The sequence below is a fragment of the Cavia porcellus genome, unplaced genomic scaffold (assembly GCF_034190915.1).
Source record: "Cavia porcellus strain 051 isolate PalLab524CR breed Dunkin Hartley unplaced genomic scaffold, mCavPor4.1 scaffold_2, whole genome shotgun sequence".
NCBI classification, from domain to species: Eukaryota; Metazoa; Chordata; class Mammalia; order Rodentia; family Caviidae; genus Cavia; species Cavia porcellus.
In genome coordinates, this window is record NW_026947485.1 from 23,537,971 (window position 1) to 23,551,319 (window position 13,349).

At 35.7% G+C, this 13,349-nt stretch overlaps 1 protein-coding gene across 4 annotated transcripts in view; it reads left to right on the forward strand.

The window, feature by feature from the left end:
* The window catches only part of Itgb8 (integrin subunit beta 8), an 88,133-nt gene that overhangs the window by 49,519 nt on the left and 25,265 nt on the right, over positions 1–13,349 (forward strand). For all 4 annotated transcript variants that reach the window (XM_063239228.1, XM_063239236.1, XM_003469807.5 and 1 more), the window contains 3 exons: positions 3,687–3,933; positions 4,825–4,990; positions 5,504–5,662. In XM_063239228.1, the coding sequence (XP_063095298.1) occupies positions 3,687–3,933; positions 4,825–4,990; positions 5,504–5,662 (572 nt within the window). The remainder of the gene's footprint in view (positions 1–3,686; positions 3,934–4,824; positions 4,991–5,503; positions 5,663–13,349) is intronic.

Consider the following 13,349-nt stretch of genomic DNA (forward strand, 5'->3'; position numbering starts at 1 on the left):
CCTCGTAAACTATGGAGGGTTATTTTTGTAGGAAGATTTACCTCACATCTCCAACATGCCAGCCACTTTGTTTTAAACAATTGGATATAATCCCTAAGCAGCTGATAAACCTGAAGGTATGGTTTCATTCAAGAAAGAAGGCAGTGGTGTCTCGGGATAGTTATGTTGTTGTTTTCATATGGCCAGTCCACTTTGCCAGATCATTTCTTAGGTACCAATTGCAGGCCCACCGATTGAAAGTGAAGACTTGCCTGAACCCCTGAAATGGGTCCTAGTGCTTTGTTAATTAAGTAACTCTCATGTTTCATTTTATTTCTCATCTCAAATTATGCCTACGTGCCTTGTCCAATGTAGTGGTTCTATAATGAGAGTTTACAAAACTGTTCAGATAGTCAAATAATATAATTGCAGCAAAAATCTCACATCATGTTGAACATTCCAAGAAATTTGAAATTCAAAATCTTCTGACAAAATTAAAAGATATGCAATACACAAATATTTCAGTGAATAATCAAAGGAATTTAAGTTCAATATCAAATTACCTGCCTATGTGAGATTCTTTTTAATTCAGACCTACAATTTTTTATCCTCATCTTTTGAATCTACTTTATCTCAATACCTGTGTGGATTCTTGATGCTCCAGTGAGCCTGAGATCTTTTCTAAGCTAAATCTTGAGTATTTTTAAAGGGAGATTAATAGTTCCTCCAACATTTTACCAGCTTAATGCAGTTTGAATTTCACTGCAGAGTCTTAAATGTCTCACTTTTTAAAAGATTTTAAAGTTAATGGAATATACTAGATTATCATAGCACAGACCTGTAACAACCCAATTTTTTAAAAAAAAAAGTAAATCCCAAGCTGTTTAATTTGGCCTTGAGGCCAAATTATGTTTCCAGAACTAAGAAAGTATTCTAGCCCAAAGGCAGTTCCTAAAAGCATTGGCAAAGATTCAATAGTATTTAGAAGCTTAATAATGATTTTTTTCTTGATTCCTTGCCCATTTTATGGAATCTATAAACACAATCTATCAAAATCAATCAAGATAGCTCTAAAACTAGTATCAAAGGCATAGCTATCTTGGTAATACACAATATTAAGTCACATATTTAGACATGTTTCTCTATGAACCAATATGTTCCATAGCTTTTATGTCATTTGGCCTTTGAGCCCTCTGTTGGTAGCACTCCTATATGAACTATGCATGTTGCTAGAAGGAATTTCTACTGTCTCTAACTATGGAATATTATTGTCTAGAAATCTTGTATCCAAAACTTTTTTCCTCTCATATAATTATTCAGTCCATAACCAGTTAGAGACTGTGGGAAATAAGCTTGTGGGTAACAAATGGTAACTCAAGCTTGACCTCTTCTGTTTCCTTCTAGAAAATAAAGTAGAATTTGGGATCAGCCTAACTGGGCCCCCTACTTTGAGCTAGCACTTAAAACATGAACTTCATAGGAAGTTCAGGGCCTTTGCAATGTAATGTAGCATTTTATTGTTCTTTCCAGAAATGATTGAAAGACTTGCGTGTTTAAAGATTCTCCTTTCCTCCATTATTATTAATATTTTTATCTTTTTTTCATACTGGGAATCAAACTCAGGACCTCAAACTTGTCAGGTTGGCACTTACACCACTGAGCTAAACCCCCAGTCCTTTCCCCCACTGTTTAAAATTCATCTTACCCATGTTAAGGACTTCAACTAATCCAGGGACCTGTGCTAAGGCTGGCATTTGGGTAATCCCAAATCAAGCCACCGTAGCCTACATGCTTAACCCCTGACCATTTGACTGTGCTTCCTGATAGCCTCTTCTTCATGGAGGCCACTGAGACCAGGGCATGATTATAGGCTGTGAACAGGTGGCATCTACAGAGGTTCTCTGTGTGGCTAGCATTTGGCTGGAGTGCCTTGAATAGCTTGGACCTCCAAGAATTTTAATTTTGCTGATACTACACAGACTCTTGTAGTTTTGCTTAGGTCACCAAACCATACTTATGGTGAGCCCCCTAAACAATGTGCTGAATGTTTACTGCTCTCAATGCCTCTACAAAAACAACCAGCCATTCATCTCTAGATAGTGCCCTCATAAACTGCAGTGATTCCAACAGAAAAATACCGAGTGGTTAGTGCCTAAGGCTTTCAGCCATATGCCCAAGTCAACTGTCAACAAAAACAACTACACAGCTTATAAATTTAAAAATTTAAAAGAAGATTGACATATGCATTAAAGTTCAAGCCCCTCAACATGAACTCTTCTGCTCAGTTGTTCTATGTGTATTTCTCATTAGCTTACCCTGGATACCAGTTTCCAACATTTCCACTCCTACAGATAGGTCTATTCACTGGCAGCCCCAAAGCTGAGCAGAATAAATGCTCTCTAAGGCAACCCAGTTCTAAAGAGAAGGTGTGGAGGAATAGGCAGGGCTGGACTGCTTATGCTCCTTCCAAACTCCAGAGCTGCCAAAGTAGGAAAATATTACACTAAAGAGGTTTCCTGCACATAAAATCAGGCATGAATAAATAGCCTCTTTCTTTAGTAATTATTATTATATAGCTTTAAAAGTTTACTATTTTGTATGTTAGGTGATCCAACTGGAAAACATCTGAATTGTGAAATAATTGAAAAGAAAAATATTGCTACTTTTAATTGCTTTATGAGTTGATGCCCTAGGGGATTCCCCTCAGAAGGAGCTCAGACTCCAATTATGTATACAAGTTGGAATTTTTTAAAATGCCTTCCACTTAACATATTCTCCATGGACAAATAATTAGAATGTCAGATCCATTTGCTTTATTGTTTAAAAAGTAAAATTCACAGATTATAAATAGATGACTTTTCCCAATATATTAAAATTAAAAACAGACTTACCAACTAACTCTGTAGAGCCCTCTGGGAATAACCAGGTCCTTATATCAAAGGATAATAGGATAGAAAGCTAAATAAAACTGCATCACAGACAGCTGTCCTTGGGAAACTCCCCACACATTTCTCATTGGGGTGCTTCCTCCCACCCAGTTATTTTTCTCAAGACTCATGCCTCCTTCTGTAATCCATCTGCTACATATATTTACTGAGCCCCTACTATGTACAGGACAAATATGCTCCAGATCTTCGTTGTACCACCCCTAGAAACCTTTCTTTCCACCATTTTTCTCATTAGCTAATTCGTGAGGAAATACTCATTGTTTTGAATAGCTTATGGTACTACACAGTATCAGAGGTTTTACATTTCATATGTAAGTATATTTGAACTCAAAAAAGATTGAAATCTACATTCAGTTGAGTGTATCTTTCTGGTTTGGTTCAAGTCACTCCACAAGCACAGCTACCTACACTCTTCATTGCGGACAGAATGTTGCTTGCTGCGTTTGTTCTGCGTTTTTTTTAACTACTTGGGGCAACGGCTTATGTGATGACACCCCATCAAATTTACATTCAGTTGGTTCGTTGATTATTAGCCCTGTCTGATCTTCAGGATTGTGAGATATGCATTGCAGAAGATTAAGACTAATAAATTGGTTTTTGAAAAGCCTTATACTTATTCTAGAATCATCCAGAGCTTATAATGTACAAATTTGTGATATTTGTTCTACATTCTAAAGTGTGACTGACTTTTTGACAGCTTACCCTGAGATATATAAAATGAAAGCTACATGATATTTTTTCCCTCTTGTTTTGAACTAGGAGCCGAGGCTAATTTTATTATGAAAATTCATCCTCTGAAGAAATATCCTGTAGATCTTTATTATCTGGTTGATGTATCAGCATCAATGCACAATAATATAGAAAAATTAAATTCTGTCGGAAATGACTTATCTAGAAAAATGGCATTTTTCTCCCATGACTTCCGCCTTGGATTTGGGTCATATGTTGATAAGACCGTTTCTCCATACATTAGCATCCACCCGGAGAGGATCCATAATCAGTGCAGGTATTTAATATTTGGTGTGTATAATATAAATCTTTGTCTTATAAATTTTCATTTTGTAAAGAATTTAGGCTTGATAATTTTGTTTTATTAAACAATCAAAAACATTAAAAGAGGAATTGTATGTTTTTATCACTCATACAAATAGCCCTACTTCATATTAGTGAGCTTTTTATAAACTTCCAACATTCAGGCTGTATGTATATAAATACCTCTGTGGAGATTCTATATTTCTCCTTAGTGATTGCTCCAACTTTGTGGAATTCAGATTTAGTACAATTTAAAGTATCTTTAATGAGTCTCTCCATCGCTGTATCGTGACTGTATATGTTTACATTGCTTTTGATATGAGTACAAAAACAGCTCAGCTAATACATAAAGAGGGAGTCAAAAGATTAGCATTGATGACTTAGAAAGCTTTTTTCTTAGCCTTTTGGAATTCTATTTATAAATAGAAGATGCCTCAGTGTGAAAAAGCAGAACTGACTTTAAATGCACAACTTTCAAATATACCTTTTATCTGTTCGCTTATCAGAGGAATAAATCTGTATAACTTTCCTCATATATATTTTTATTTTAACATATTTCAGACTTCCATAAACTGCTAAAATTGCCTCACACTACATACTCCAAGTTACCTTGGAACCTAAAGAACATGTTTAACCTTCTTTACTCTTTACACACCAAACCTTACTGCTCTTATTTCCCCTCATGAAGAAATGCTCACCAGTATTAAACATAATTTTACACGTTTTTGTGTTACAAAATGTCCCTGATTCCCCCCCAGAATTCTACTTATTTCTCATATTAACTACACGAATTTACTATTAGGAGTATTCTGTAACTTCTAAGGAATCATAGCAAAATAGACTTTGCACTTCTTTTCCCATATAGTGACTACAATTTAGACTGTATGCCTCCCCATGGGTATATCCATGTACTGTCTCTGACAGAAAATATCACTGAGTTTGAAAAAGCAGTTCACAGACAAAAGATCTCTGGAAATATTGACACCCCCGAAGGAGGTTTTGATGCCATGCTTCAGGCAGCCGTCTGTGAGGTAAGAAGTTTCATGTCATTAAACACTAACACGACTGGGCATTTTTATTTTCTCTTTGACTTAAGGAGTGAAACTTTAGCATAGAAGAACATCACCAGTGTTATTCATTTTGGCACATGTTTAGGTCCAAGGGGCTCAGTTAGGAAGGGACCATGCACACAAAGTCTTTCCAAAAGGGCTACTCTTTTCTTTTACCATACTCCAAGGGAAAACCAGAAAAAGCTAGTTGTCCCACATGACTTTATTGACCTTCTTTGTAACCCAGTTTATCCCCTGCACCAGTGGAGCACCAGAAATCTGCAGCCAGGAACCAGTGTGGTCAAGTGACTGTGGTGAAATAGAGCATACACAAATAAATGGGGATGCTATTTATGAAGCAAGCAGCATTTTACTTAAGTACATCATTCTAGCCCATCTTAAAGTTTGTCAACTCAAACATATCGTTTACTTGAGGCAAAACCACAGTACAGATCTATGTTATTGTACAAGGTCTAATTACATGTTTATTTTAAGAGTCATATTGGATGGAGAAAAGAAGCTAAAAGATTGCTGCTGGTGATGACAGATCAGACATCTCATCTCGCTCTTGATAGCAAACTGGCAGGGATAGTGGTGCCAAATGACGGAAACTGCCATCTGAAAAACAATGTCTACGTCAAATCAACAACCATGGTAACGTAGGAATGGTTCTTTCATAGCTATGAGTTTGGGGGTTAAAGTACAAGTTTACATTGGCAACTCCAATCTCTCGCCAGAAATCAGCAAGAGAGGCAACTTAAAGAACCAGATTAGCTATGAAAGACAACGTATGGTCCTCAGTAAAATACACGGCCATCATACTTTGACAACATCTAGGACCTGACTCTTTGATAAACTAAAAGGCACTGTATATAATCTTTCAATGTAAAAGTGATAAAAGAGCTTACTTTTGTATGATCTAAGGACCCTTAAAAGGAAAACAATTTGCCTTTGCTTTACATAAATAGACTACTTCTATGGGTTTGATACTTACAAGTATATGAAATAGTGATAAGAAAATTCAACTACCATGAGTAATCTTCACAGTTCAATAGATAAAAACTCAATAGAGACCAGAAACAAAGTGAAAAAAAGATAAAACAAGGCAGGCTTTATCTACTTTACACCTCTCTTCCTGCCTCTAAAACTTATATTTCTGTAAGGCAGCTTTTTAGAGCTATGAAGATCTGAATTATTTTCTGTGAGTTGACATAGGGTTTGGATTATATGTTTAGATACAATCTTTTAGAACCATATCAACTCTAGATTAGGTAAGTCTAGGCATAAATGTTGATAACTATTTCTACATTTTTGCAAATGGCAGGATATAAGCTGTCAAACTTTCTTAATTCATGAACTCTACTGTCTCAGAAGTTATCTCCACAACACTCTCAGGCCAAAGGAATTACCTAAGGACTGGGGATTTAGCTCAGTGGCTCAAACACTTGCCTGCTAAGCACAAGGTCATGAGTTCAATCCCTGGTACCAAGACAAAAAAAGAAAAGAAGTTATCTAACAATTCTATTCATTACATAGTTAAGTCCATGATATATATCTTTTAATAGGTGAGTAACAGGAATTTCTCAAACTGTGTAAATAGACTGGGCACTGCCACCTTAATTTCCTGTTCCACGTTATTTTCATGTTGATCTGCATGTCACTTAGCAAATACATGTTACTTAGACAAAGCCAAACATAATTTTAAAACTGTGGCCAACCTCCAGCTAGTAAGTTATGGATCCCTGAAAATTATGGTCACTATATTGTTTCCCTTGAAAATTTAAAAGTTTTCATGCTACTCTTGTGAGTGAGCTGTGGTGCTCCAAGGCACCTTGAATATAGTTTAGAAACTACAGTATTAGAAATGTAAGTTATGCTGAAATTTGTGTGGTTTCCCACAATTATGGTAAAATTTTTTTAAATCATCAGTTTATCTAGAACACCCCATCATGCTCACAGAAGGTTGAGGGCACAATTGTATTATCATTTCAAACAAGTTCAACACTCAGAGTTTTTAAAAATTCAGGATTGGAATTGCTCCACTAGGGTCAGTCCCCTTGCTAATTGTCTTCTGTGCAGTCTCATTCACCTTGACAGACCCACCGACCTCTACTTAGTCACTTCCTGTGTATCTCTCCTCCTGTTTGACTTCTTCCAATCCTAGTTAGTCTAGTTTATTTATTGAAAGAGGAGGAAGAGACAAGAGGGACTATTCCATTGTGAGACCCAGAAGCATTTTTTAAAAGGAAAAATACCAGTGACATTATTCTCAAATTGCATTATTTTTTTGAAGTTTTGCCAAGCGACTGAAGCCATCTCTCCATCGGAGTATTTGAAAGGATGCTGTTGCTTATCTAGGGAGGATCCCTTAGGGAAAAAATAGCTATCATAATTTTAGACATATCATGTCATAGAACCTTATGAAAATAAATTGTAATTCCAGTGGAATCTTAGATTCCACAGTGTTGGGTTCTTGTGATATCAGGAAACTGGACAATCTATCATGAGCTGTTTTTACTTTCTTGTCATTGTTCAACATAGATAAAGGAATGAGCCTTCTATTTGTCATTGATTTAATATATTGAGTAAACTAAGGAGGGGTCTGCATGTTGATACCTTAGATGACTTTTATCTTAGTTAACACAAGTCTATATTTTAAAAGATCTTTTCCGTGGGAACTCTAATTCCCACATTTCTAGAAAACTACCCTAAAGCAAAAGACGTTAAAGTACTTGTATTGAACCCATGGTTATGGATTTATTTGCATAAAGATATGCACCAGCTCTGAAATCTCCTGTATATAAGGCTACATTTACTCTAACTCTAAGCTTTTATACATGTTTATTTTAATGTGACTTCTGTCCTCTTCAATTTAGCCTTGATGGAGGCATCTTAAAATTTGTGTAAGTTACACAAATAAACACTTTATCTGCAGCAGCCAATGCTAATAACATTGAATGAGATCTGAGCTTCTTAAGAAAAAGAACCAAATTCCAGCTCTTTTCTCTAAAGAGGGGAATAATTAATAAAAGACCTTTTATATGTCTAAATTATAGGATCCATAGTTCTGTTCATATACATAGATATTTCATAAAAGTCAATATGACCCCTAGACTGGTAAAAGCTACCAGTAAAAAACATTTAGCACATTTATCTTTATAAAAACTCCATAGGGTAATTCTAATTATCAGCCTTTACAAACAAAGAGTATGAAGGTTGGAAAAGTTAAAGTTACCTCAAGATGGCTAAAAAATTAATAAATTACAGATCTAGGACACAGTCCACCACAAATTCAGAATAAAATCTGGGTTCTTGACCACTTTGTCAATGTCTCAACAAAAAGTAGAAAAAGTACAAAAAATACATTCTTTGTATAACTTCTTTCTAACATTTCAGCCGCAGCCTTAATATATGACAGTATAAGCCAGATGATTTGACTTCCATAAATTACAAAACAAGATACTGTATAGTTTAAAATAATTTCTGTTTATAAACTGTTCAAATTTGCATATGGCTGTTGGCAAATGATGTTACGGTATTGAATAAATGACATTTTCACTGCCTTTTAAGATTAAATGCCAGGATAAACAACTTGAATAGTAATGTAGCATTAGAACCTGCCCTATAATCATGACAGTTTAAAGAATGACATCCTTCCTAAGAAGTGAGATGCAGAAGATGAGCTATTCACACTGAAGGCCTGGAATTTGATCGGGCCTCCCCACCCAGCTCCTCCAGGGTTATTCCAGCCTTAGTATGAGGCCTCCAGAAACCATTGACCCACCCTTGGCAGAGGCCAAGAACAGCACAAAGCTTGTCAGTCACAGGGAGAGCAAGTACATGGAGGTCATGCAGTGAACCTTATCAATGGCAGTTGCAGATGTTGGTGTGAGTCTCACTCCTGAATAGAGAGACTGAATAGATAGATGAAAATGCCCTACTCTTGCTGTATGTACAGTATGAATGCAAGCAGTTTATTAGTATCTTGTAGTTAGGTTTGATATTTCCTTTTCCATATATCTTTTTCAAGTCCATGTTTGCAGATGAAAAAAAAGCTTCAGAACATTTTAAACTAATTTAATTCTTTACTTTCCTACATGAGTTAACAAACTTTTATGAAGTTATTACATTATATTTCCATGCTTTTCTTCCTTAGAATTCCCCACTGCTTACTTCATAGTGTATTCCTTTGTCTGCAATTGTATTGGGGTGCAAGAATACCAGCATCTTAGATGATTAAGACAGAATAGTATCAAGACGCAATATATTTAGGTATATGTTCCAATACCAGTACCCCATGATGAGCATATTTATTATGTACTCGAAACACATCAATAAAAAGAAAAAAGGTAGAGTTTCAGGAAATACATTATGTTTCAGTGCAGGCTTATACTTCCTTGTGGATAAATAGTCAACTACTTAACTTTTGTATGTTATTTGGGAAGCTCTTTATTCATTTTATTTTATTTTTTTTACCATGAATTTTTCTATAACAGCAGGTAAAAAAAAGAGCTTAAGGACATTATAAACTAATTCAATTGTATACTTTCCTATGTGAGTTAAGATTTTATGAAGTTATTAAATATATTTCCATGCTCTTTTTTCTGCAAAAGATATTTTTGACATTTTCAAAGTCTGGAAGACATTTGTAGCTAATACTAATACCAGGTAGAGTTGAATTTTAACCTTTCAGTAAAGAAGTCTCTTAATTATTTTTGCTGCTCTATAAGAAATAGCTTCTTCACTTTTGGAGAATGTTTAGTATCTTGGTTTCTGCTTCCCACCATTGTGTTTCAGCTACATATTAATAAACATGATAATTCACTGAGCACTGATTTTGTGCAAGGGACTGAGCGTAATGAGAAAGATTTATGTCAATGTTCAAGTTCATTTAAATAATGCGACATTTTATGGAGGTTCTAAAACTAATGCCTGATATCATATTAATGTTTGCTGATCTGCTGTAAATTATAAATAGTGTAAAAATTTCTGCATTACTTAAGAAACCTAATTTAAATGCTTTTTATGTTCTTAGAAAAGTAGCCAGAAAATGATGTCTGCAAACAGTATTTAGCTGGATCTATTATTATTATTATTATTGAAAGCAAATGTTGCACGCAGAAATCATCCACAGCAGGCTCTGAGGAGCCTGCCTCTGCCTCTGTGGTGCCTCTGGAATGGAATGAAATGCAACCGAGGAATAGAGTGGTAACATGACAGAATTTAAATTTGATTTAGAAATTTATGGAATGTAATATTATAATTAAATGAGATGTTTTGGTCAAATCATATAAGGAAGAAAATTTGTGTTACCATTCTTAAAATGCTTACAAAAATTGTAATCCATGCTCTCCTTCAGGAGGCAGAGTACCATGATTCCAACCAATCCCTGCTTTTGGCAGGAGCCATAGATTCCAGCACCAGTTATAAAGGGTAAATATATAAAGCAGATCCACTCAAGCAGAACCAAGAGTATATCTGACATATTAAATAATGGCCCCAAATATCTCTGGGTAAGCAATCGTTTATTGAAACCACTGAATACCACAAAGAGGTGAGATATTGCTTCATTTCTGTTTTGAAAATGAGGAAATGTAAGTACGGTGGCATAAGTGTCCTGTCTTACACAATGCCTTTGTAGAGCAGTGCTTGTGACCGACACCAGCCAGTGTAACAAGACAGGAGTCCCTGTTCACCATAAACGTGGATGAGATAATTGTAGAGTGGTAAATGAAAGTCTTTACATTATCTCATTTATCACTACATAAGTCTGAGAGGTAGATGCTAGTGTTTATATCTGTTAAATATCAATATGGATATAGATGTGGATACGGAAATAGGATTCCATGGAATATTGACTGCTGCTCAGGCACATAGTGTATCTATCAAATTTTCATTACTACAACACTTACCTGGAATAATCACTTTAAAAAGAAAAACGATTTATTTGGACTCACAGTCTTGGAGGCTACAGTCCTGATGGCACAGCCAGTCCATTGGAATCATGACCTTGGACGAAAAGAGAGAAAGAAGGAACTAGGTTCCACAGCCTCCTTCAGAGACTCACCCCAATGGCCTGAAGACCTTCCACTAGGTCCCAGGTCTTCATGTTACACTCCCTCCCACCAGCACCTGTCTGGGCACTAAGCTTTCAACACATGGACCTTAGGAATGTTGAAGGTCCAAACCATAGCACATTGCAAGCAACTACAGAGCCAGGAGATGAAGCTCCAGGTGGTCTGTTGGCAGAGTTCCTGCTCTTGGTGTGTTTCTCAAATCAAGCAACTTTACCTTCTACCATGTCCAGAGACATGGTAGTCACAGCTAGGGCAAAGAAGAACTATCATTCTCTAGTGGGTAGAGTCAGGGACGCTGCTAACTTCCTGCATTCTACAAGCTGCTCTCACAACAAGCAATATCCATCCTCAAATGTTAAAAAAAACCCTTCTGTTGAGAAACCCTGATCTAGGCAGCCATCACTGTACCTCCATATAGATAGAAAATTGGGTCTGGGTAGATGTAACTGACAGCATATACTTTAAAGTTTTCATCTCTAGATAAATCTCTGCTTTCAGATTGCTCCCATCTTATTTGTGTCTTTCCTCTATATGAAAAGCCTAAAATATAATTCATACAATTGACATTTAAATTATTGGGGCTGTTTAGCTATATTATTATAATATTCAATTTACAAATTCTCAATTATCTTATAAGCTTTTTATTACCAACTTTTACTTAAGGTGGAGAGAAATGTAAATGTTTCTCTTTATCCACCTAGATACATGGGTTATTAAACTTCTACCGTGCATCTCTAGCGTTATCACTTTAACTGAAATTGCTCCCAAAGACTTTCTTACCTCCACTTCCCTTCTGACATTTATAACTTACTTCCTTACACAGCCTTAATTACTTAGCAGCTGGCTTGGCATATTGCTTTCCCTTCTCCCTTTTGCCCCTGACATGCTTGTTATCTCTAGTAATTATTTTCGGGGTTAAGAGAAACAACATGTAATGGGTTAGAGGCGGGGGTTAGATTGAGAGGCAATGACGGCACTAGGAACCCAGCTGCCTGTGCGGGAGTGTGTTCTCCTGCTGGCAAAACAAAGCACATAAAAGATAAAGTCCTAAATGATAATATGCTTCATGGAGGAAGGGGGCAGGGCCCTCAGAAGGGGCCATTAATCCATAGGTCTCTTGTCAATGGTGGTTTATTTAAACATCTGTTATACATTTGTAATTTCTAGAAATCTGCCTCAAGGTACTTGGAATTTTCTTTTAAAATAGATTTCTCTCTAGGGTTTGAAACATGTGTTCTTTTAAGCTTAAAACTCTGACCAATCTTTTAAATGCACTTCTGACCAAACTAGAATATTCTAGATTTAAATTTTGTGTACGTTTAGCCAATGTGATTTTCTGTTTTTGCAAAAGGAGCGAGATTAAGAAGGCTCCAAAAGCTGCTTACATTTTCAACTGTTCTTTACTGATTTTTATTTGAGTTAAGCATTAGCTGGTTAAAAACATATGGGTTACATTTTCCTTAAAAATATGAATAGTTTTTAAAATTAAGGAAAGTGAGTGCTTGGCAGCTGCAATTATTTTTTGTCAAAGCAAAATTATTTGAAAAGTAGTTGCTGCCATTAAAACAATATTCCCAGTACAGCTAGACTTACCTTGCCTTCTCTTGTTCTCTAATTTACTCGTATTATGCAAGCAGTTATAAATCTATTTTAAGATTATGCATTTTATTAGGAACAGTAATAAGAATTTAACTGGCAGAATTTATATTTGGAAGATTTTTTTCTATTACTTTAAAATTATAATCTCTGGGCAATTGCTCTGGGCAGAATTGTTCTTATGCAAACCCACGTAGTAATACTTTTTAAGCCTTTTTCATGAGTAGATTTCATATCACATTTAAATGCAATCCGTGAAAAAATGGGTTATTGCTACCACAACAAATATGGATAATAAAGAAATAAAAGAATATTCATGGCTTCTCCTTGGGGTTGAACCCAGGGCATCATGCATGCTAATAAGTCACATCCTCAGCCCCGGTAATATTTTTAAACATCAGACAATAATGTCTGTATTTATAAATTTAGTTGGTGGGCCATAGAACCTAGGTTGTAAGTGAAACTACTCCATTTAACTTTTTCTTAAATTCATACAGTTTTCAAAAGACAGAGATATTAATAACAAAGCTGGTTGAGGAAAAATTTCCAATAAAACAAGCACCATTAGGACTAAAGGGTGTAATAAGGAGCAAAGGCAATGAAATAATTTGAAGTTCAGTCTCATGATGCTGGTTAGGCTAAGTCACAAGAGCTTTGATTCCTGCAGT